Source organism: Centruroides vittatus, unplaced genomic scaffold (genome assembly GCF_030686945.1).
Source record: "Centruroides vittatus isolate TY-2023 unplaced genomic scaffold, ASM3068694v2 contig_1168, whole genome shotgun sequence".
In the NCBI taxonomy this organism is placed as follows: Eukaryota; Metazoa; Arthropoda; class Arachnida; order Scorpiones; family Buthidae; genus Centruroides; species Centruroides vittatus.
Window position 1 is genome coordinate 3,915,734 of NW_027120749.1, and position 24,188 is coordinate 3,939,921.

General features: G+C 32.5%; 1 protein-coding gene and 1 long non-coding RNA gene across 4 annotated transcripts; both read left to right on the top strand.

Annotated features, from left to right (window-relative positions):
* Window positions 1–260: 260 nt before the first annotated feature.
* Window positions 261–7,910, top strand: LOC136981317 (uncharacterized). Its single transcript, XM_067277632.1, has 7 exons — window positions 261–284; window positions 919–1,068; window positions 1,135–1,335; window positions 3,202–3,421; window positions 5,702–5,930; window positions 7,442–7,565; window positions 7,660–7,910. Exons 2-7 carry the CDS (start codon window positions 952–954, stop codon window positions 7,852–7,854), a joined length of 1,086 nt encoding a protein of 361 aa, XP_067133733.1. The 5' UTR covers window positions 261–284; window positions 919–951; the 3' UTR covers window positions 7,855–7,910.
* An 8,851-nt stretch (window positions 7,911–16,761) lies between these two features.
* On the top strand, window positions 16,762–21,791 carry LOC136981324 (uncharacterized). 3 transcript variants are annotated; one of them, XR_010881685.1, is made up of 3 exons: window positions 16,762–16,782; window positions 21,382–21,452; window positions 21,564–21,791. It is a non-coding gene; the product is annotated as an uncharacterized lncRNA (long non-coding RNA). The 3 variants fall into 3 exon arrangements; XR_010881680.1 differs by lacking the exon at window positions 16,762–16,782 and adding an exon at window positions 18,652–18,730; XR_010881686.1 differs by lacking the exon at window positions 16,762–16,782 and adding an exon at window positions 21,132–21,153.
* The last annotated feature ends 2,397 nt before the right edge of the window (window positions 21,792–24,188 follow it).

The window sequence follows — 24,188 nt, forward strand, 5'->3', positions numbered from 1 at the left end:
TTAATCGATTTGGCAAGTGAGCGGCTCATATACAGTGTATAAAAATAAAATTACATATATAGCATTGCAGCAATGTATGTGTATTAGTTCTTACAATATTATTTCTATACCGGTAATTATGTAATTCTCAAACTTAAATTAAAATAAAATTTACATCTTTAGAATAAAAAATCTTTAGATAGGTAATAATCTAATTTTTGTGTTTTATTCTTATCTTGTTATGTTGTTTCCCACGGATAATGTTTTTAAACGATAGAAGCATTTACTAAAGATAGCTTCACAAGGTGAGTTTAGTAATTTGTCCGTAAAATTATTCAATATATTTATGATAACAAACTAAGGTGAACTCGAATGGTTAATTAAAATTGTTGAAAATTTAGAATTATAAAACATATAATTATATCTAATATCATAACACCAAGAAGTTAAATTTTCTACGATAAACTTTTTAGCGAAGTTTTATTGAATATTCAACTGTTGTAAAAGATATTTTTTATTTATCAAAATTAAAATTTAACTAAACTTGAAGATAAAATTAAAAACTTATATCATGCGATTAAATTAAAATTAAAGACGTAGCCTACTTGGAGACACTGGAGGTACAGTACAGTAAGCATATTATTGTCTAATAATAATAATAATAATATCTATCATTTAACCTCAAATTTAGAAATTTTATTTGAAAAATTCAAATATATACTAGCGAAATAACACATCTAGAAATCCTAGGCCCAGTTAATTTCAAGCTAATCTTGGACGTTTTATTCAATAGTTATAAAATTTAACATAAATTTTTTAAGAGCTCTTGGAGCATCAGTTTAGTTAACTAAACTTAACTTATAGATTTAAGAAATATTTTAAAAGTGTTTTATTTAAAAGATCATTTTTATTTTTTAAGTATTTACTTCAAACGTATAGTGTAAAATAAATTTCAAAAATTAGTTTGAAAAAATGAGTGTAATCCTTCCTCTGCTATATAATGCCGTGTATCTCGGTGTTACGTTTGATTTAATTCATTATCGAAATGGGTATTTTAATATCTACAACGAATGGAAAGAAAAGACAACAGTAAGTATTTTATCAAATATTATTATAGTTTTTATATAAAAACTATATAGAATTTATATTTTCTAGACAGAAAAAGAATATTATACATCTGAATATAAAGTAATTGAATCATCCAGAGATGTGAGAGAATTTTTTAAGATAGATTCCAGATTAGCTTTGGCATTAAAACTATACAAATTTGAATCGTCAGTGGCTTCCATTATAAAACCGTCCGTCATTCCGAGAGATAGAATCGTAGAAATCCAATTCCGAGTTCATTATCAGAAGGTAATTATAAAGCTTTAAAGTGTAAAATTCATATTTTTGGTTAATGGTTAATGCATCAGTTGCATATTGATTTATCCTTGGTAATGTTTATCAACGCTATTATGAAAGATAAGTCACAGAGTTCATATATATAATAGCGATCAATTAAGCATATTTATTGTGACATCGTCACAATGCCAGGCTGCAAGTTTTAATCATATATTTTTTTAATTTATTTAATTTAAAATATAGGCATTGATTTTTAAGGTGTCTTACCCTTGTACTGTACATCATATTTTTCCTGTTAACAATAAAGTCATGCGGTCATCTATCTAATTCCGTCCTGGAGAAAATTTTTGAATTAAAATAACGTGACTTCCGGTCTAAACCGAAAATTTGTATATAGTCGATTAGGGCCTCTTGCCCCTAAGCTTTCTTGGTCTCGACTTTCATCTATAAAACCGTTCTCGAGATTAAGGAAGGAGAGACACAGACAGACTGATACCAATGAAAATTTATATGTCTACAATTTAAAATTTGCAGCCCAGTTACTTTACTACTCATTAAGAATGAGTAGTAAAGTAAGTTTACAGAATAAAATATTCGTTTTAAAATGGCTTAAACAAATTATAAAATAAACAGTTGAGTCGATGTTGCTGAAAAATAAAAGTTTTAACGAGTTAATATAAAACAAATTAAAAAAAAAATTGTTTAAGCAAAGATTTACTCTTGATTAGCCATGCTTCTTCAGGCAAAGGAAAAATAAATTCTCAATGTCGAAAAACTGAGCGGCATATGGAAACGTTTCTTCTCTCCCCCGCATAACATTTTCTTAATTTTTATTTAATGTATCTTCATTTATACTTTTTACTTATTTTTAAAGTATGTTCCTTTCTTTTGAAATTTAAAAACACGTTCTATTTTGAATCCTTGTTTCTTTGCCTGAAAAAGCATGACTAATCAAGTAAAAATATTTACCTAAACAATTTTTTTATAATTTATTTTTTATGTTATCGTATAATTTAAAGCTTTTATTTTTCGGTGACAGCGACTCAAGTGTTCATTTTATAATTAGTTTACAGTTTCCAGTGTATGCCTACCATTATCCTTAAAAAATGGTCTATTACGACATTAAATTTTTTTTTATAAGGGTATATCATTTAAACTAGTTATTTCTCTTGGCAACTATAGAATATTACTTAACATAGAAGTTTAGACAATAATTTTTACTATAGTATTGATTGTACATATTAAATTTGTATGTTTTTTTTTAATTTTATGAAGAAGCAAATAGATCATATAATTATATTTTTAACTCTCAGTCCTATGGAAACTAAGAGGTACAGTACCTTGCGGAACCTGCCTAGTGGATAAACCACTGAACACTGGTAGGTGGCAGTTGGTGGTAGATTTGCGCCTGACCAACGGCTGGCCTTATGTAGTTTTCCGGGTTTTCTTCACCCGTCTAACATTTAAATAGGAGCCAGTTTTCCCTATCAAGCATAGACATGTTACTTCCTTCCGAGAAGAAGCTTTCTTTGGCGGATCGCTCATATGATGCTTTATTATTCCATCAATCCAATTCGTGTCTAATATAAACATATAGATTTGTTTCATGTTTTAATTGATTAAAACATAATTAATTTTTTTTGATAGATTTAAGTTTCTGTTATGCAAAATAATCAAAGTATTTGCGCAATTTTTTTATTTTATATAAATTTATTTCAAGACTATTTTCTAATAATATTCTATTTAGATGCTCTAATTACTTTTGTGAATTAATTTTTAACTTAATTAACGTACAAAAGTATAAATATAATTGATGTCATTTAATATCTAAACTATACGTTTTGTTTATTTATTTATTTATTTATTTTTAATTTTAAGGTGGAAGATACAGTACCTATATTTTTAAAACCAAACAACAGCTGGATTACTCCAAATCACAAGTACATTGATACTCATTTTGTCAAAAAAATCAAGAGAGGAGGAGAATTAACGGCAACTTTGATATTTAATTGTAATTCCGCGGAACAGAAAGAAAAAGTTTTGCAAAGTATTTTGAAGCATATTCAGAAATCCGGTACATTTAATGAGACATTTATCGGTTAGTTCATTATAATTTTTTTTATATATAAACTATATATACAGTATATAATATAATATACATACATGTACATACACACAGGGGGATCAATTTTAATCAATCCACTAAAATAACTCGAAAATACGCATCCTACAAAAAATTATTGGACCAAAAATACAGTGGTGCCTCGTATAACGTACGCCTCGAATAACGGACGCTACGAACAATGGACTTTATGTTTGGCCGTTACGTGACTCGAGCAACGGACTGGCTGCGAACAAGTGCGAATGATGTTTCCACTCTTTTGCCGTTGCCAATGACAATCTGCTTTTTTTAGATGTTTTCCCCTTCTTGGCTTCCCAGAATAGCTTCTTGATGTAGGTATTTTGGGAGCCTTTGAAAACAGTTGCTCTTTAGCTGCAGAAGAGTAAGCTGTTTTTTTTTTTTTTTTTGTTTTTGTTTTCTTCTTCTTCTTTGTCCAACCTGCCTGTCCATTGGAAATCTAACCAAAAAGCCTGGGTGACCTAGGTTGTCTTCAAGGAATGGATCCTGGAAATCTTTGCTCCTGCTGTAAAGAAATACCTGCTGGACAAAAAGCTACCGCTCAAAGCCCTACTGATACCGGACAATGCCCCTGGTCACCCAAAAGACCTGGAGGAGATCCTGGAAGAAAGCTATCCTTTCACCAAGGTGCAGTATCTGCCAGCAAACACCACTGCCATCCTTCAGCCAATGGATCAGCAATCATTGTCAACTTCAAAAAACTGTACACTAGAGCTCTCTTCATGAAGGTGTTTGAAGAATGTCAGCTTTGTGGAGACATGACTGTCCGAAAGTTCTGGAAAGAGAAGTTTGATGTTCTTGTGGCAATCAGAAGGCCTAGGGAGAAGTCACGCAGAAGACTCTTAATTCAGCCTGGAAGAGGCTTGTTCCTGAATGGACCCAGGAAGAACCAGCTGAGGATACAGAAGTGGTGCAGGAGATCATCTCGACGGCCCGAGAGCTGGAATTGGAGGTGAAAATGGAGGATGTGGAGGAGCTCATTGAAGAACACCAAGAAGAGATGACAACTGAAGAGCTCCAAGCACTTCTGGCCCAGGCACATAATGAAGCTCAAAGGGAAGCTTCATCTGACGATGAGGAGGAGCAATCCAATCAACTAATTTCAACTGCTGCCATCAAGGACTTCCTTGTCAAATGGGGATAGGTTCAGGAGTTTACCAACACTCACTATCTAAACACAGCTGAGGCCAACAGGATCAATGATCTCTATAATGACACCCTTGCCCGTCATTTCCAACAGGTGTTGAAGAAGAGAGAGAAACAGACCACCTTGGACATGTTTTTCAAGAAGCCAGCTGCCAAAATACAAAGGATGGAACAAGAGGAGTTGATCTTGCAAGTCCCGGTAGCCTCTGTTGAATCTGACTCCGATTAAAAAACAATAAAAAAGAGACCTGCTGCAATGTGTAAAAAGGGTGTGTCTGTATGAATGTCTGAAAAAAGTGTTCCTCCACCTCCTCCTCACAACATCTGACTACCTGGCATAATTGGTGACTGCTCCATTTTCATTTTTTTTTATGGTACAGTACAGTTATTTTATGCAGCGGAACGAATTAGATGTTTTAACATGTATTTCTATGGGAAAATGCGTTTCGTATAACGGAATTTTTACTTAACGGACTTGTACCTGAAACGGTTTAAGTACGTAATATGAGGCACCACTGTATCAGACTTCAATGGGACCAGAAGATGGGCTTATCGGTTTTATAGCGCTACAATTAGTAAAAACGGGTGACTTCATTTCCTTAAATGGAAACCCCCATTCTTTTTATTGCATACTATAATACTTCATCGAAAACAAACAAGCTTTTATCCAAAACATTTTTTCGAAACATACGGTTATTAGAAGTTATAAGCATTTGAAGTTTTAAGAATCGGTCACACTGCACGCGTGAATCTGTAATGTTCATTGAAAAAAGAAAGAAAAACGGTTTGATTACTTGGTAGAATTAAGACTAACGTCTTCTCTATGTTACAAGTTTGAAGTTAACACGCTGTGCACTAGTTTTTGTATCGGTTGATTATCTGTAGAAAAAGAATGATTCCACCAATTAACACATACGCAGAATATACACGTAATAAATATAGTTAAAATTTCGTTAATACAAAACTTAATGTAAAAGAAATTAAAATTTTTTTTACATTAAGTTTTGTACATTGTAATTTTTCTATGTAGGAAATAGTGATTTATATCATAAGTTAATGAAATTTAACGAACTTCAATTGTATTATTTGCAGATAAACTTGATAATGTTAAAAAAGAACTTGGAAAAGTTTATCCGCGTCATAGTTTTCGTGAAATGAGATGCTTGGGTTGTTTAAGAATTCTTCGGACTAATCTCAAAAATATGATACAAATGGCAAAAGAACTTCCTGAAGGAATAAATGAGAATAATATCTTCCCATTAGAAATGGAACTTGAAGAAATTTCCACAGTATTAGATTTTCCAAGTTATAAAGTAAATGAGTAAGTATTTTTTTGATAGACTGTAAATCTTATAACAGAGAGTTAAAATGAATTAAACTGAAGTGTTAGATTTCTTACAATTCTAACTGAAATTAAATTTACGTTGCTTTGAATTTTAATGTTTGCTTGGACTTTCATGAAAATCATGAAAAATATTTTCCATTCAAAACATTTTGTTTCGTAACTAACAGAAATATGATTTTTATTAAAGAAAGATACAGTGTTGGTTATTTCTTTAGGAAAAATAAATATATCTAAAAATTTCTTGTACTTTATGTTAGTGGATTTTATCTGTGCCAGTAGTTTTGCTGCCTGCATGATATAGCATAAATTATTATTTTCATTTATTATACACAAAAAATATTTAATATACGTATTAAATATTAAGTGTACAATAAATACATTAATAATAATGTTTAAAAACTTCATCACTATTATTCCCTTAGTATATTATGTTAGAAAAATACAATAAATTATAAATACATAATTTACTTTAAGGAGACAATATAATTAAGAAATTATAATTTTTATATCCTTAGATAAATATAATCAATTTATAAATATAATTTGATATTAATTTCTATTAATCATAAATTGAAGATATTTGCTGGATCATTTACTTACTTTTGAAACCGAGTATAAGTTAATGTGAAATGTAATTTCATATTAGATGAGGCTGACCCCTTCAATCTTCGGCAATCCGGTTGACATTGTTGTTTTAAAGCTGATTTGAATATTACTATTGAATAACAGAGAGAAAACTTCATCCATTGTCTTGGAGGATTCAGATTCGTATCTGATCCGGATCTTCCAATTTTCTATTTCCCTCCCCCCCATTCTTTACCCATATCAGTCTGTTTCATTGATTTTTTCTCAAAATTGACAAAATGGGTAAAACAAACAGTGCAACATTTTTGAAAAATTATTAAGAAGGACGTTCAAATAATGGCTGTTTCACCATCCATTCATTTACTGAAACATTTATAGAAGACTTTCGGACAAATAAGGAATCGATTTTTTTTAAATCTTGTTATGGGTATTGGAACTCATCATAATTCGTTCCGCATTATTGCGTTGCATCGCTAAATTAAAATATATTTTTATACAAAACAAAATACAATTTTTCAAATAAATTTGTCAAGATTTTTGAAAATCCATATTACAAAACTTGTGATTTACCGCAGTCATTTTCCGAGTTTATAATTTATCGTTCATAACTTTTATTTTCCTGTAGAAAAACTATGCTTAAGAGTTATAATAATAAAAAATAATTGATAATTTATAATGATAATTTTATATATACTGACAATTAATTAAATTACTATTTTAGTAGATTTTAATAATAAGTTTTCATTAAAGTTTTATGTAGATATATGAAAACTGTTTATTAAAGATTTTCTTCAATGCTTAATGAAAATAATAAGTAAAATAATCAGAAATTCTATTCTGTTTTATTTATTTTAATATATTAAACAAATAAAATATTTACAAAAGAAAAATGTAAATTTCAGAAAAGTTATTAAGAAGTTGGATGAAATAGAAGAAATGTTTGATGATATAAATATTGCAAGAGAGAAGATTCTTGAGTGGGATCCATTATCAATTTTAGAACTAAATTCAGAACAAGAAAAACTGGTAATTATTAATTCCTTAAGTAATACGATATAAGCGTACTTTTTAATAAAATGTAAAAATTTATTACTTTTTCAAAATGAAATATTTCTTCTAGGTTCGAGAATATTTAGATGAACTAAAAAATGCCAGAAAAATATTCGTTCACACCCTTCTCAATTTGGATATATCTCCTTCCGCTTCATTAAATCAATTTGATGAAGCTTTCAAACAGTATGTTTCTACTGACGGTTATAATCTATTCCAAGAAAAACTTAAACAACTTAAACGAAAAGTTGAGAACTCGGATTAATAAAAATAAGTTTTGAAAATATAATTAAGAATAATTTAATAAGAATATTCACCTACTAATTTCGAATTAATTTCTTTAATTACACTGAATAAGTAAATATTCTATTTTAATTATCGAACTGAAAAAACAGATTTAAATACTAGTTATATAATTTCCAGTAATAAACGTAATTTTTCTTTCGCGATACTAAAATATTCAAGCATTTATTTTTCATAAAAATAAGACTTACTTTTATGAAAAATTAATGTTTGTTAAATTTATTGATACCGTCGAACCTCCAATAACAGACACTTTTTATGTTTCCGTCAGTAACCATTTACAGGTTTGACTGTATTGGCAAGAACATATCAGTTTTAATAATGTGGAAATTATTTACTCTCTCATCAATTACGTAAAATTTTATGTATTCACACATTAGTCAGCATAGTTGCCTCCAAAGCGGAAAAATGCTGGAGAAAGAGCTTCTGCCATTGACAAGAGATATGGAGAGCTATCAATAAATAATCATGTTATTACCTTATTTCAGATTTTATTTGATGATGATTAATATATAAAATCAGAAATTACTTTTAAGTATTTTGTATATACGCCAAGAAAGGCTGATTGTAGTACTGGACCCAGCACTAGGGTCTGCTTGAACCAAGTTCTCTGCAAAGAAAGGGCATTATTGTTTGTGTGGACTACAGATTTTGTGTATTATGTAAATTTTGGTAATTATTTACCAGTGAATTAATTGTTTAATTTTTAATGATCCCAATCAAAACCTGTACTTGTTAAAGCCGCCAGATCTGATACTAAGTACCTGAAAGTAATTTCTACTCTACATACATTTAAATAAATACCTGGTGTTGAATCTTTCCCACATTTTCTCTCTTGTTAAAATACTTGTATCTAAAGCAACACTAAGAAATTCTTTTGAAACTTTACGAATTGGTTTATTTAAATCCATTTTGAAATAAAACGTGTCATTTCTAAATTCCAAACAGTATAATCCATTGGGACAGACAAACAATATACACGCGAATAAAATTAAAGAAACCATTGCTGCTACGTTCAATGCTTTAGTTCTTTTTAGTACGGATTCATACGAATGTTTTAGTTACACTAATGATATCACATGATATCTGGTTTGAATTTCGGTTACGTGACGTAACATGTAAAATTCATATATATTTCATTATTTTTAATTATTTTAATAGAATCATTATAAATATTAAATCATATTCAATGTTAGAAAACAAAGATGAACTTTTTTCCTTTTCTTTTATTATTATTAATTGGTGTTTGAGGGAGCGCTTGCGAAAATGATAACGTAGACTGACTCGGGCATTTTATTAAAAAATAAATAAAATATATGCATTAAGCCCTTGTCATCATATACACATGAGACTATCATTACTAGAGAGCGCCACTGCTCCGTCTGCTATACTGTCGGGGTGACAGCAGTGTAGCTACTGTCCAACTGTAACTTAATCAATCAAGGCTCTTCTCGTTAAAATTTGAGCGAGAAAGAGCGACGTCCCCACCATGTTAAATTTTAAAGGTGTTTTGTTACCTAAGTTTAAAGATATGTTGTTTAAAATAAAGTTGTTAATAAACATCAGTGTCAATGTGGAAAGTAGAACAATTACAGTTTTCCGAGAAAGGTACTTATAAAACGAGAGTAGACTTTACAAGTATTAAATATTGAGGTCTTATTCTGTCTACCCAACATTACATCTAATGCTAAAGAATTAAATCATAGGGACTAACTATCCAAATTAATACGTAAAGAGAATTTTGAAAAAGATATCAAGAAAAAAATTGAATGACTAAATATCCAATTCCTACAAAAATTCATCTCCTGTAGTTTCACCCAATTTCAAAAAAACGAAAGTTATTTTATTTTACTGAAAAGCAGGTATTTTTATAGGAACTTCAAAACTTTATAATTTATAATATAATGATGATTAATCAAAAAATATATTAGCACAATTACACAGTCACGTTCACGTCTCTTTCTGAGACAGATACGCAAAAGGTTTGTTGGAAGCATTACAATTCGTGTATTTCTGTTGAAAAGTAAGTTTTAAAATATGCAAATAAATAACTGTAAATACATGTTTCGAATAATTAAAAACAAGAATAAAACCAAAATTTGAAGCTTATTTATTACAACTGACGCATGTAGAATGGTAACAAAACTCTGTACTATCCAATTATTTTAAAAACATCTGTAAATCATATGAATTTTTTTCTAAGGTATACTAAATTAATCATGCACAAACTGAAGATATCACAATCTGTCCTTATTCCCTTTAAGTGATCGAGATTGATGCTGGAGTTCTCTCTGTTTATAATGGCAATTTTATATTCTTATCTTCGAATCTATTGACTTTTGGTATTAAATATAAATTTAATTCGTGAATTCTATTTTATAAAAACAAAAGTTTTAATATTAAGAAATTGGTAGAAAGATCGTCTCTAAGAATCAAGAACAGTGGGAGGAAAAAAAAACGATAGCAGCATCCGGTATTCCCGGGTCATCTCCATCCCATAGTACTGACCGGGCCCTACACTGCTTGACTGCAGGGATCGTGACGAAAACCGGTATTTTCAGCATGGTACGGCCGCTATCGAATGTAAATGGATCTTACGGCATATCTTATAGATGAGTACTATTAATTGATCCCGAAGTCTTTTTTTCACTGCGTTTTGCATACGAAAAGAGGGAAGAACAGCCGAGAGACAACTTTTAAGATCAGTGGCCGTATTCTTAGTGTTGCCACCTTTACAAAATCGCTGATCCGGACGGCAGGTCTGGTTTATTCGAACAGAAGTTCCTGACGCATGTGCAATGTCATTTTACAATGAGAAGAATGAAGTGCATGTCGGTTCTAAATCAGTTACAGTTAGGGACTAGGGACTTGCGTAGGAGTAACATATGTAACCTAAATTAAGAAAGAAAGAACAGATAATTCAGCTCCAAAGAAGACATGTACGGAGGTACAAGCTAAAAAAAAAAAAAAAAAAAAAAAGTCGAGAGGCAGGTTGCGCGTCACACGTTGGCGTAAACAGCGTATGAGGCCGTCCATAAATTACGTAAGGGTGATTTCGGCCATTCTAGACCCTACCCACCCCTGTGTAAGAAACCGTAATATTTTCTTTGATCCCCCTCCCTTCCCTTTCCTATCTTACGTAATATTTAGGCATGATTTTAATAAAAGATTTCACAAAAAAAAAAGTTTTTTATAAAACCCTAAAAATCTTAGGTCCAAAATATATAATTATTAACTAGTTAATTAATATGCACTATTATTTATAAAAGACTTTATGTAAACAAATTTAAAAATTTAATGAATTCGAATGAACAATTTATTTTAAGAAATTTATTTTTTAATTATTAACAATCTTTTCATTATTATTATTATTAATCAACGTCATAATATTCATCTTTATATTAATTTTAATTTTCATAAAAGGACTTCACGATAAAAAAAAATGTGTAGAGCGTGAGTCTGCCAGCGTCACACGAGATGGCATTGGTACAACGAGCGTTCTTAATAGAAACCGCCAAATTGAAGCCAAATTCAAAACTCCACCACTCAACGAGGTCAAAAAATAAAAATATTACGTAAGAGGAGATCTATTACAGGGGGTAATAGATCTCCTCTTACGTAATATTCAAGGATTCCTTACGATTTCTTACTCAGGGATAGTTGGTACCCCCGGGTAAGAAATCGTAAGGAATCCTTGATCCCCACCCACCCCAAAATATCTTAAGTAATTTATGGACGGCACTTAACATGGCGGAATGAGAGATGAGTTTCAGTGAGTGTGAGGACTTTCGCTGTTCAAATGGTGTAAATTTATAAAAATATTTGCAAGAACTTTGTTTCATCGTAATTTTACAATTTCTACGAAATTCCCGGACAAAATTAATAGTTCACCCGGACAGTGAGTCAATTCCCGGACTGTCCGGGTGAAAATCGGACGGGTGGTAACATTACGACGGTATTCTGGTCATTGTCTCTTGCCTTTCGTCTCTCACAAACCGGCCGCTGATTGACTAATCATTTGTTTACGTCTCGACAGATCATCACGTCTCTCAAACGCGATTATGGACTTTTTCTTTTGACGATTCTGTCGTTTGTCAGAGACGAGCGGATAGTTATCTTTCGACCTGTCTTTCGTCTTTCGCCTCGATTTCGTTATGTCCAATATGGATGACTGGATGCTACTTGCACTGTACAATTGTACCAGAGAACATTCTCTATCTCGGGAAAGAATATTTCGAGAGAGAAAATGATCCTGAAATACTGCTTTTTTTCAGTGCCTACTCGAAAACGCTGCTGATTCCATTTTTTTTTCTTTTTTTAAGAAAAAAGTACATTCTAATTGTTTCGTGCAAATTATATTTTTTTCATTTTACTCATTCGAATAGTTTTTATTTTGGTCTTTAAGGTGTAGTAGGTAATTAGCTGCTACGTGTAATTATACGAAATAGACACTTTTGACGAGTTAAAATTAGATGAATACAATTTATTTATTTATTCGTTTACCATCTATTTGTATATTATATTTTTTAATTATTTTCTTTTAATGTTTAACGGAAATTCCACACAAATTGTTTGACTACGTTTACTATCGAAAACGAAGTAAAGATGTGTGAAGTAATCTGAATCTGAAGTAAAGATTCACCTCAGATATAGACACTAGGAATAAAATAGTTTGGAAAAGTTGGACTTAAATAAAGTGAAATTATTTATTTAAGGAAGAAATCTTTTATGTTGGTTAGTAATGTTTTCATCTAGATGTATTATAATTTTCTGGTGTATATATATCTTCTAACTATGAATTATTATTATTATTGGTATGCTAGATATACTCGGTTAACACCGGTGGCTAAGTACTATGCCGGACCAAAGTCAAGGCATAGTAACCAAAACAGAAATTAAAGAAGTGTATCAGTGTGTGTGTCTGTATTCAGGAATTTTCTCACAATATGACATGTATTCAATATAGTGGCCTTCTGTAGAGTGATATATGTGTTTCTATTCAATTCTAATGTGCCCAGGCTTTTGTGTAGTGTGTGTGGTATGACACCTGTAGAGGAGAGAACAACAGGTACAATAAGCACCCTATCCATCCTCCACAGATGCCTTATTTCCTGGGCGAGTTCTGTGTACTTGCTAATTTTTTCAGTGCATGCGTTTTGTATATTGTGAGTGTTTGGAATGGATATGTCTATAATGTATGTGATTTTATTGTGTTTGTCAATGAGTGTGATGTCTGGTCTGTTGTGGTAAATTGTTTTATCTGTGATTATGGCTCTGTCGTAGTACATTTTGTGCGTGTTGTTTTCCAATACTGTCTGTGGAATGTATTTGTAATATGGTTCGTGGATGTCTACTAATTTGTGTTTCCTTGCAAGCTCTTGGTGTATTATATTTGCTACTTGATTATGTCTGTGTAAATAATCTGTTTGTGCCAAGAGCTTGCAACCAGAGGTGATGTGTTGTATAGTTTCTGGCATGATGTGACATTTTCTGCATGTGTCATTTGTGAGTGTTGCATCTTTGAGTATGTGTTTTCTGTAGTTTTTAGTATTTATGACCTGATCCTGTATGGCAATCATGAATCCTTCCGTCTCCCCAAAGAGGCATCCCCGAGCTAACCAGCTGTTTGACGCAGTTTTGTCAACAAAATCCTGGGCCAGATCGTAAGGATGCCTGCCATGGAGTGCCTTTCGAGCCCACGATTGCTTAATGGTGTCTATGCTTTTTATATGTTGTGTTGTGTCCATATGATGTGAGTGTAAGTTTAATGGTGTGTTATTCGAGTCTGCTAGAGTTACTGCTTTATGTAATTGTGATGTTTCTTGTTTTTTGTAGAAAAACTCTCGCAGTGACTGTATTTGTTTGTAGTGAAGGTTAACTATGTCAATCAGGCCACGTCCGCCATCTTTACGTGGAAGGGTTAATCTTTCTGTGGCGGATTTAGGATGATGTTGTTTATGCTTAGTAAGTGTTGTTCTTGTTTTCCTTTGGAGTTGCTCAAGATCTGTGTGAGTCCAATGTATAACTCCAAAAGAATATGTGAGTACTGGATGACATATGTGTTTATTGCTTTAACTGTGTGTTTTGCATTTAATTGTGTTCTGAGAATAGCATTTAACCTACTTTGGTATTCTTTAATTAATCTTTGCTTTATTTGTGTATGTTCTGTTAGTTTGGCCTGTTGGAATCCTAAATACTTGTAGAACTCGCCCTCTTCCATGGATTCAATAATGTCTCCATTTCCAAGCGCAAAATCTTCTTTCTTCAGGATTCCTTTTTCTATGTGAACTGTTTTGCATTTATCTAGGCCAAATTCCATTTGTATGTCCTTGGTGTATGAATGTGTGATTTGTAGGAGTTGATGAAGTTGTTTTTGTGTGGATGCATAAAGTTTTATGTCATCCATGTACATGAGATGTGACAGTGTAAACTGTGTTGTTTTTTTGTGTCTAATATTGTAACCATATTGCGTGTTGTTTAACATGTTGGATAATGGGTTCAGGGCTAAGCAGAACCAGAGAGGACTCAAGGAATCTCCTTGAAAAATTCCTCGCCTAATAAAAATTTGGTTTGTTTGTATGGAAGTGTTACTAACCCTGAGATGTAGTGTTGTTCTCCAGTGCTGCATAGTGTTTTGAAAGAATGCAATGAGTGATGGATGTATTTTGTACATGTGTAGGATATGTAGCAGCCAACTGTGTGGAACACTGTCGAATGCTTTTCTGTAGTCTATATATGCCATGTGTATGTTTCTGTGTTGTCTGTGTGCTTGCCGTAGAATGACTGAATCTATGAGTAACTGTTCTTTGCATCCCCTGTGGTTTCTACGACAACCTTTTTGTTGTTCTGTTAGAATGTCGTGTTCTTCAACATGTTTGTATATTTTGTTTGCAATACAGGATGTCAATAATTTGTAGAGTGTTGGAAGACATGTAATTGGTCTGTATTGTGTGGGGTCTGTGGTATTGTTGTTTTTAGGTTTCATGTAGGTGATGCCCTGAGTAAGAAAATTTGGCATGTCTTGTGGATTGATGATGATGTGTGTTAGATGTTTAGCTAGTTCCTGGTGCAGTGATGTGAACTTTTTGTACCAGAAATTGTGAATGTTGTCTACACCAGGTGTCTTCCAGTTGTGTGTTCTGTTAACAGTGTATTGGAAATCATGTATGTTTATTTCAACACAGGGCATAGTTGGTATGTTGTGTAAGTTTTTGTTCTCCTCCTCGATCCATCCTGCTTCAGCATTGTGCGTGACAGCACTGGACCAAAGAGAAGACCAATATGTTGTGAGTTCTTCTTCTGTTGGTGTGCCACTGTGCTGTGTATCAGTGTTTGCTTTGTTATTAATTTGTCTGTAAAAGAGTTTTTCATTGTTTGTAAATAATTTATTTTGTTGTTTTCGTAGTGTACATGTTTTGTATCGTTTGAGTCTACGTGCTTTGGCAGCAAGTTTTTGTTTTAGTGTATCAATGTATTCTGTAATGCGTGTGTTGTGATGTTCATGTTTTGTGTGTGTTTTTATTTTCTTGAAAATGTTTTTGAGCTGTTTCCTTAATTTGGGTGTTATGTTGTTTTTAGTGTATTGTGTTAGCCTGCCTAATTGCTGTCTAATGTCATTTATTTGTGTTTCTATTCTTCTCTGCCAGGCAGGCTTGTGATAGAATTGTGTTTTCTGTGTATTTGTCTGTGATTGTACTTTCAGTCCATGGTGTGTCACTACTGTGACTGCCCCAGCATAAACTAATGTATGAATGTCTGCGAGTGTAGAAATTGAATGAATGTAGTGTGGTAGTAAGTGAGTGTTTACATAATTTAGTGTTTTTCCTACTTTCTTTGACGTGTTGATTTTTGGTATTCGTGGTCGTTGTGTGGGATCTGTACCTGTATATTTAGTGAGTGTTTCCTGAAATATAAGTGAGAGCGTATTAACTAAATCCAAGTCTATGTTATCAGTGATGGATGAGGAAGTGTCTGTAGTATCATTAGTGGTAATTGTTGTATGTGTGTTATTATCAATGCTTGTTGCTGGATTATCCTGACAGGTTACATGATCTTCATTAATGTTAGATGTTTCTGTCTGTTGATGTATTTGATCAGCAACCTGTTGTTTGATAAGTTCAAGTGTTGTTTGTGGAATAAGGTTGTTGTGTATAATTGTTCTTTTTTGATCAACAACCCTTTGTTCGGTGACAGTGAGATGAGGATATTGTTGCGTGAATCTATGGTGTAGTTGTTGTCTGTATGCTGTCATGTTTGTTTCGAGTTTTGTGATGGTGTAATAATTACGGATGATAAACTCGTTCATTTCTACTGTCCATTTCATCCGTTGGCGTGGTTTTCCAGCCTTTGTGGTCTGTGGATGCATTGCCACAGAAACACCAAGGCTGGGTTGGTTCCTCACATCTGTTGAGGGCATTGCAGTAGCCATGCTTGGGCCGGTGCTGCTTTCGCCACCGGTAACCAAGGGAGACTGTGACCTATTTTTCGAACGTGAGCCTCTGCCTAACCCACGAACGCGGACCTTGTTAACCCGGGCGACGTCCGAGCCGGTATCACACTTTGATCTAGTTATTACCATGATGAATATCTCCACAGAATGTGGGCGTGGTCACTCTTAGCTTCATTTCTCCCCATAGACCTTACTGGCATGGGTGTCCCTACCAGGAGCTTATGCTCCAGCCTGCATTGCCCTATGGATCAGTAAAATTACTGGGCTCTCCCACCACGACCAGGTAGTGACCACGGGAGAGTTATTATTATTATTATTATTATTTTTACTACTATATGTTTCTGGTGCGCACAAGTGCGGTTACCATCGATGCTCTCTGCTGTGACAGAAACTGACTTCAAAACAAACCTTGTTGTAAAAGGATTTTGGTTTTTATGTAAGGTATACATTATATACAATATACAGAAATTATCTTTTTCAATATTTAAAATTATATATATAAATTTAGAGTATAATTTATTTTATATTGATAAATATTTACTTATGAAAATGATCTGAATATGTATAATAAACAATGAGTTTATGATGGTGAGTCATTGAATTCTGGAAAAATCAATAAATATTTTATGATTCTGAACAATAAATGTGAAGTAGCAAATTGTCATAAAATCATACAAAGTAAAGCACTTTAATATCTGAAATAATTTATTTCAAATATACCTTAAAAAACATCATAAAATGATTAGGAATGTGCGCATATCAATTAAAATTACTATTTAAAAGAAATAATAATGCATTAATTTGAAAATATAATAAATATTTCCTGTATACTTTTTCTTCTGGATATATCATATAAAGGAAATACTTTTACAGTCGCATTGGCAACAATTTTGCATGAAATTTTTTGTTTTCATTTTATCGTGATCGTCCTAGAGAATTGTTTCATTGTTAATCAGACAAAACTACGTGGAATGTAAAAAATCACAATAATTTGAAGAACCTTAAAATTTTTCTATTCTTTGGAAGTTTTTCTTTTGTGAAGATAAGCTTGACGCTTCGAAGAGAAATGCAAAAAACATTAACATAGGTAAATTCTTGTAGGCACTGCTTGTAACAATAAAATGAAATTTTATCCTTAAAATTAAGCGATAAAAGTATAATAGCTGTACGGGAACGTCTTGTGAACTTTGACCTATCGATTTGAAATTTCGTCAGCTCTGCATTAATAACGAAAGAAGCTTAAGTTTAAAATTTGTGCTTTTTAGGCCAAGTACTTTCTCCAGAAATATCTGCCGGATGAAGAATAAAGGAAAATGAACAAAATACAGCTGCAACACTTAGCTTATTTCAATACACATATAACACTTAGCTTATAAAAATAAATACATTTCTAAACGTATTGCTTGTGCATTTTCGAGTGCTACAAACTTTATTGCGTACAATAATAGTTTGTTATAAACGTGTAGCGAATGTTCAAATTGCTTCCAAAAAGATAATTTTGTTTGCTAATGTTTATAATGACAAATAAACTAGACCAGGGATGGAGAACCTTTATGAGTCCGCGTGCCATATTGTAAACATACTTAGCTTTAAAGATGTTAATGAGTGCTAAAGTCTTAGACTTCGAATAATGATATTTAAAGAAATTAAACGAATACGCTTTAATTCGAATAAATGTAAAAAATCTGATTGAAAAAAGGATGATCAGGTGATAAACAGAAAGGATGATTGAAAAGAACAGAAATCATATGATACGTTACGTGCCAGATGATTTCTCTTACGTGCCACTTTGGGCACCCGTGCCATAGGTTCGCCATCCCTGAACTAGATTAATTCAGTATTCTTATACAATTGTTTACTTATTAATTATAACAGAAGTCACACCCATAAAACGAATTTGTGTTGTAGTCAGAAAAACAACAAACTTTGTAATTTCAGAAAAAGCATGTAATCTTCTCAAAACTGTAAAAATCGTCGATTTTACATAAATTTGGGTATTATTAAGGCTATAGAGATTTAAAGTGTTTAGTAATGACATAAATGGATATGTAAAAAATTTTTAATGATTATGACAAAAGAATATTCAAAATACTTCTTACTTTTTATTATCGGCAGAATCATTAATTCAGTTATTTTCCAGATGTATAAATAAATAAATTCCAGTACTGTTCATTCTACATAATAAAATTTATTGCTATTAAAGTAATAAATCGATAATAAAAGTATTTTATCGTGAAACTTTCCTATTCGTCAATTTATTCATAAGTAGAAAGTTTGTATTGATACTAACCAATTGCATTTAAGTGTTTTGCTGTGTTCTGTGTATATATACTTCAAGAAAAATGCTTACATTATGAGAATTCGCCAGTTTGTCTACTGTATACAATCGGTAAGTAGATAATTTCTCACCCACGATTTATCTTTTAAACGTTTTCATAAAAATTCTCTTTGATAATAACTTTATTACAGATTTTGAGAATAATTTATTTTTTGCAATGGCAATCTAAATGCTATTTTTTCACTATTTTCAATGCTACAGCAGTTTGTGTTTCCTCTTTCTCCTTCTTCTCCTCATACCTTTTCTCCTCTACACTGGTAGCTTTCTTTTACTTGTTTCTTCCTTCGCCCCGCTGCCTTTCAAGGTTTCAGGCTCACAGTTCTCTCTTTCTGGTTCGAGAGAAGAGATAATATTGCCAACAAATCGAAAATACTTTCAATAAGAACCACTACTAATCACTGTCAAAATGAAAGCAAAGTATTAGCAATTGAGTCTTGAGCTCTGACAACACCAACTAACAATTATCCTTCTGTTGCTAACAAGGAGTTTTTCATTTTTATTGGGAAAACACATTCTGTACTTTCACTTTAGAAACGCCAGACGTTTGAGAGTTTCTCTGAAGAAAAATAATTACCATTTTAAGTAAACATCTATTTTTAAAATTATCATTAGGATGCAATTTTCAAATTGCAGACTTACACATTCGCCTGTCCGTCCGTCATTCGTTAATCTCGAGAACAGAGTTAGATACAAGAATATCGAAACCAAAAACAGAAATTTATTTTTAAATTAACGTTAAAATTAAACTATGATTAAAAACTGCAGCCGGATGTTATGGTAATGTTTCAATAAGTAATTGCTCGTTTTCTCTTATGTTCTAGTGGAATAGAGATGACTTATTTCAATCTGAAAATTTTTAATTTAGCTTTAAAAGTTGATACTCAAATTTTATTTGAAAATATTTCTGAGTATTATTCTTATTTTCTGGGCAAGTAATAGACTAAAATATCTCCTACGTTAATGTACCATACGTAATACGCAATCTCTGAAAACTCATCGTTCGATCTTAAAATTGCTCACATTCCTGTTGAATTTTTGCAAGTGAACTTCAGATACTAGCTAGCACAATTAACCAGATTTCTATAAAGTAGACCGAACATTGAAATTCAGCTCGCATCGAGGAAATACGGCATGGCAATATATCAGCGATCTTGCCAAAAAGGTTGCATCCTGGAAGAATTTTATGATAAACTGGCTCCTGGTTTGTTGTCAGACACGTGAAGAAAACCCAACAACTTCAGCCGACCAGTCGGCACGTCATAAGTCACCCCATTACCAGTGTTCAGTGGTTTTACCATTTGGTCATTGATGGGCTCGATTTTTAGCGAAAATACCTACATACATATTTCTGGTACATATTACCGTAATTCCACGTTTATGTGTACATGCGATTAGCAAGGTTGCGGCTAAAGATTCCATCTCTAAAACGTGAATGTCGACGTCGAGCGCCGACATTCACGTTTTAGAGATGAAAACTTCGGCCGCAACCTTGCTAATGATGTTTAAGTATATATGCTATCAATGCGCATACATTGTATTCGAATGCTACAATCATGCAAGACAGAAACACGACTTGTAAGTATTACGTCGGTGCATAATTATCAGGCGTTTTTTAAACAATATTTATTATGAAAAAATGAAACGTAAAAATTAAACAATAACATTTTTAAATGATTATTCCCGACGAACGATGGTTGAATGGTCCACATTGAAGTCTTCGGCCAGCATTCGAGTTGTCAAGCTTTCGTCCTCTTCCACGGTTGCCAAAAGTGCCTGGTCGTCGAAATCCGATGGTCGACCTCTTCCTGGCTTATCTTCCAGATTTGAAACGAACAAACCATTCCTTGCATCGACTTTCGCTGATTGTTCCTTCGCCGAAAAGTTCGTTGAGATCGCGAAATGACTATGCTGCTTTCCAACTTGTTTCGAAGATGGAAAGCAGCATTTAAAACAAGCATATTTAAAAAAAGTAAACAATACAGCAATTTTTATTAACAAATAATCGTCACCAGAGGGATATCTCGGCGTAATCTACATTAAACAGCGCTAATTCTCAGTGGATAAAAAGAGCCGAAATCCTGACAGGATAAGGACGACTTAAAGAAGATGTCGTAAGATTACCATACCAATTTTAAAGATTTTTTAACTTTATTGGTTTTTCTGTGTTTTTTAAAGGAACTTTTTAAAGAGTAGGCAGTTACGTAGCCTAAAAAGGAAGGTCCAGCTGTCTATAATTTTGTTCTGGAACATCAGAGTAAATGGTAATCGTCTAATAAATTTTGGAGCGACTTGTCTTTTATTTGTAAAAAATAATTCGTCAACAAAAACGCCTGATAATTATGCACCAACCTAATAGTTGCAGGCAGAGAAATGAAAGTAATTTTACAGAAAGTATACTTTAACTACCTCATGGATTGACCATTAAGCTGTCTTCCATTTTTGGTGATGAAATATCTCCCAGAATTCAAATATACGTACGTTTAAATGATTAATTGATTTACTGATTAACCTTCCAACACATTCAGCACTAAATAATTAAGTATTAATTTTGTCTGTTAATCTACATTATTTAATTATATTTAATTTGCACGCAACATAACTTACAAAACACAATAACTACAGTTAGATTATAGTGATGTGTAAAATGCCTCAAACTGCTCTAGAAACATAATCTAACACTATTATTATTCTCCTGCTTGTAGGAGGGAAGAATTTTTGAAGATGAAAACCTTTGGATATCTTTTCGTTTATGTTGTCTTCAATGTGATAATTGGTAAGTAATCAGTCACCCCGTTTAACGATACATGAAATATTTCATAAAACACACTTTATATAATATACATAAATTTTACAATTTAATAGAAATTTTAAACATTTTTTTCAGCCACTTTTTCGATGGTGGAAGCTCAATGGTGGAAGCAAAATACGCAGGAGGCGGAACGAATAATTGCTGCTCCTTAAGTGAAAAATGCGAAAATAACAAATGTGTATGCGAAATCCCTACGTTCTGTCGAAGTGATTTTTCACATGACTACGAAAAATAATGATCAGAAAACAATAATGGTAATATAAATGTACGGGGAACTACAAATTAAATATGTTTAAATACATAGTCCATGTTTGCTTTCTAAATAAGATTTGATTCAAAAATTCATAAGATAATAATTATGAATTAAAACACTTTTATAAATTTAAATTTTCATACAGAAAACTCGTTATAATTGATAAAATTTGAAATATTTCTATGTATTTCTCATCAAAACAAACGCATTTCGCTTATATTACTTAAGAAGAAAAATTCGATTAAAAAAAACCGAATTATATTATAAAAGAGAATTAAAGAAAATATTTTTAAATTTAATTATTTTCAAAAATAATCATGTTTGGGTGTTTAGTTTTGTATATAAAATCTAAGTATCTATTGTTTCGGATTCTATTTTTTCTCGAAACGCGAATGACAACTCATTAACCAATAGAAAATGCAGTTTTGTTATTTATTTAGGCTATATTTAACAAAAGATTTATAATCAAAGCACAAAGTAAAGATTCTCGTAAGTCACAAGCTGCTAATTAAGGCAGCCAATGATTTAATATGAAACAAATTTCTGGCGCAGCCAACAATAAAGTTTGGGTGAAGATATAACAAAAGAAAACATATTTTTTAAGTGATTCGTGCACACATAAGCGGTTTCTACTATTCATTTCATATACCTAGGAAATATACCAGGACCTGTATCGATTAGATGACAGGTGTTCTGTGTACCAGGCGGAGTTGTTCGCTATACTTCAAGGTATCAAATGGGTCCTACCCATTAGCGCCTCTGGCACTATAATAGTTAATACAGATAGCAAAGCTGCAATATATACACTGCAGCAATTTACTGATAACAGTGTTATGGCCATGGAAATTAAAAACATCATAGAAGAACATAGTCTGACAGTCAAATTGAGATGGGTAAAAGCACACATCGGAATAGAATGGAATGAGAAAGCAGATGCTTTAGCCAAAGAGGCTACCTTGTTAACTGAAGTCTCTTATAACAAAATCCCTATATCTTATGTCAAAAAACAGCTACGGCAGGAGTCAATAATGGAATGGCAAGAGGAGTGGAGCTATGGCGAAAAAGGGCGGCATACATACTGGCTGCTTCCAAATATAGAGGAGAGAATTAAAGAACTAAAATGGCTTCCGATGGATCACACTATAACGCAGCTACTAACTAACCATTGCAACACCAAAGAGTACCTCCGTCGAATTGGTAAACAACACGAGATAGCATGCGAGTGTGGAAAGGGAGACCAGACTCTAGAACATCTAATTCAAGAATGCACGAAGTATGAACGAGAACGGCTACAGCTACAGCTGCTGGCAAATGAAACCCTTAACTTAACGAACTTGGACTTATATATGATTATTCGAAGTAAAGAGATGATCCAAGAGGTCAGATCCTTCACGCGGAAAGCACTGACGTGAGGGAGGGAGCGAGCTGCCTCCTTAGCGACACAAGTCGCAATTGTAAAGGCAAGATACCTTTGTAATTAAGGTTACTTAATTTCTGTTGTTAGTATTAAGGCTTTTGTTTAATTGATGTTTGAATAAAGTACACGTCTCCCTTGTAGTGCGAATAGCGGGACAAGGGTGATTCTGATCCCCGGAAGGGGAAGTGATGATTACCAAATGAAAAAAAAAAAAAAAAAAAAAAAAAAAAATATTCATTTCATAAATACAGTACAGGTACTCCTCATTTTACGACCGAGTTCCGTTCCGACGACTATGTCGTTAAGCGAATTGGTCGATAAGCGAGGAGCTTGCACTGGGAATATAGGATCGTTGTAAAATCATACAAATTATGCAACAAACTTCAAATGTATTCACAAAAAGACTATTATAGTTCGCTTAGTGCGCATGTCGCCATCGCCACTGACTGACACTCAAGCTGAGAAAGGGGATTCCCCGAATTGCAGGTCGATACTCGATTGGTCGTAAGTGCGAGTGGTCGTTAAGCAGATAGGTCGTAAAGTGAGAAGTACCTGTAATTCTCCGAACTTACGCGATAGGTGGGACCGAGCGATAACCGCGTAAGTCGGGGTATAATTTCGTATATAAATACATACAAATTATTTTTAATTGGGGCCGGAGACTAAAGAAAACAATAATTTAGAAAAAAATGTTTAATAGAATCTTAGATAATACATATGTATAACAAACTATATTATTAAAATCATAAACCGAAGTTATTTTGATGTAGAAGGCTTCATAAAATGTAACAAATTCGTCTGACGGCTCATAGATTTTTTTTCCTCCCGCAAAATTTCCTCGTAGCATGCTAATAGTTTGTTTTTTTTTTTTTTGTTTTTTTTTTTTTTTAAATTTTTCGTTTTGTAGAAGAAATGCGCTCTTCGTTGGAGTCTATATTTTCTAAAATTTGTAACCCCTTTTCAATTGAACTGAGGTCTTCTGTCAAGTTTTCACAGCTTTCACGCTTTTTGTTTCTCGATCTCGTTTATT

What these genes read in the sequence shown, in the direction of transcription:
- LOC136981317 (XM_067277632.1), top strand. Translation starts at nt 952, where the DNA reads ATGAGTGTAATCCTTCCTCTGCTATATAATGCCGTGTATCTCGGTGTT. An exon ending in AATGGAAAGAAAAGACAACA is followed by an intron (nt 1,069 to 1,134) that starts GTAAGTATTTTA and finishes TATATTTTCTAG; the next exon opens with ACAGAAAAAGAATATTATAC. An exon ending in CCAAGTTATAAAGTAAATGA is followed by an intron (nt 5,931 to 7,441) that starts GTAAGTATTTTT and finishes TGTAAATTTCAG; the next exon opens with AAAAGTTATTAAGAAGTTGG.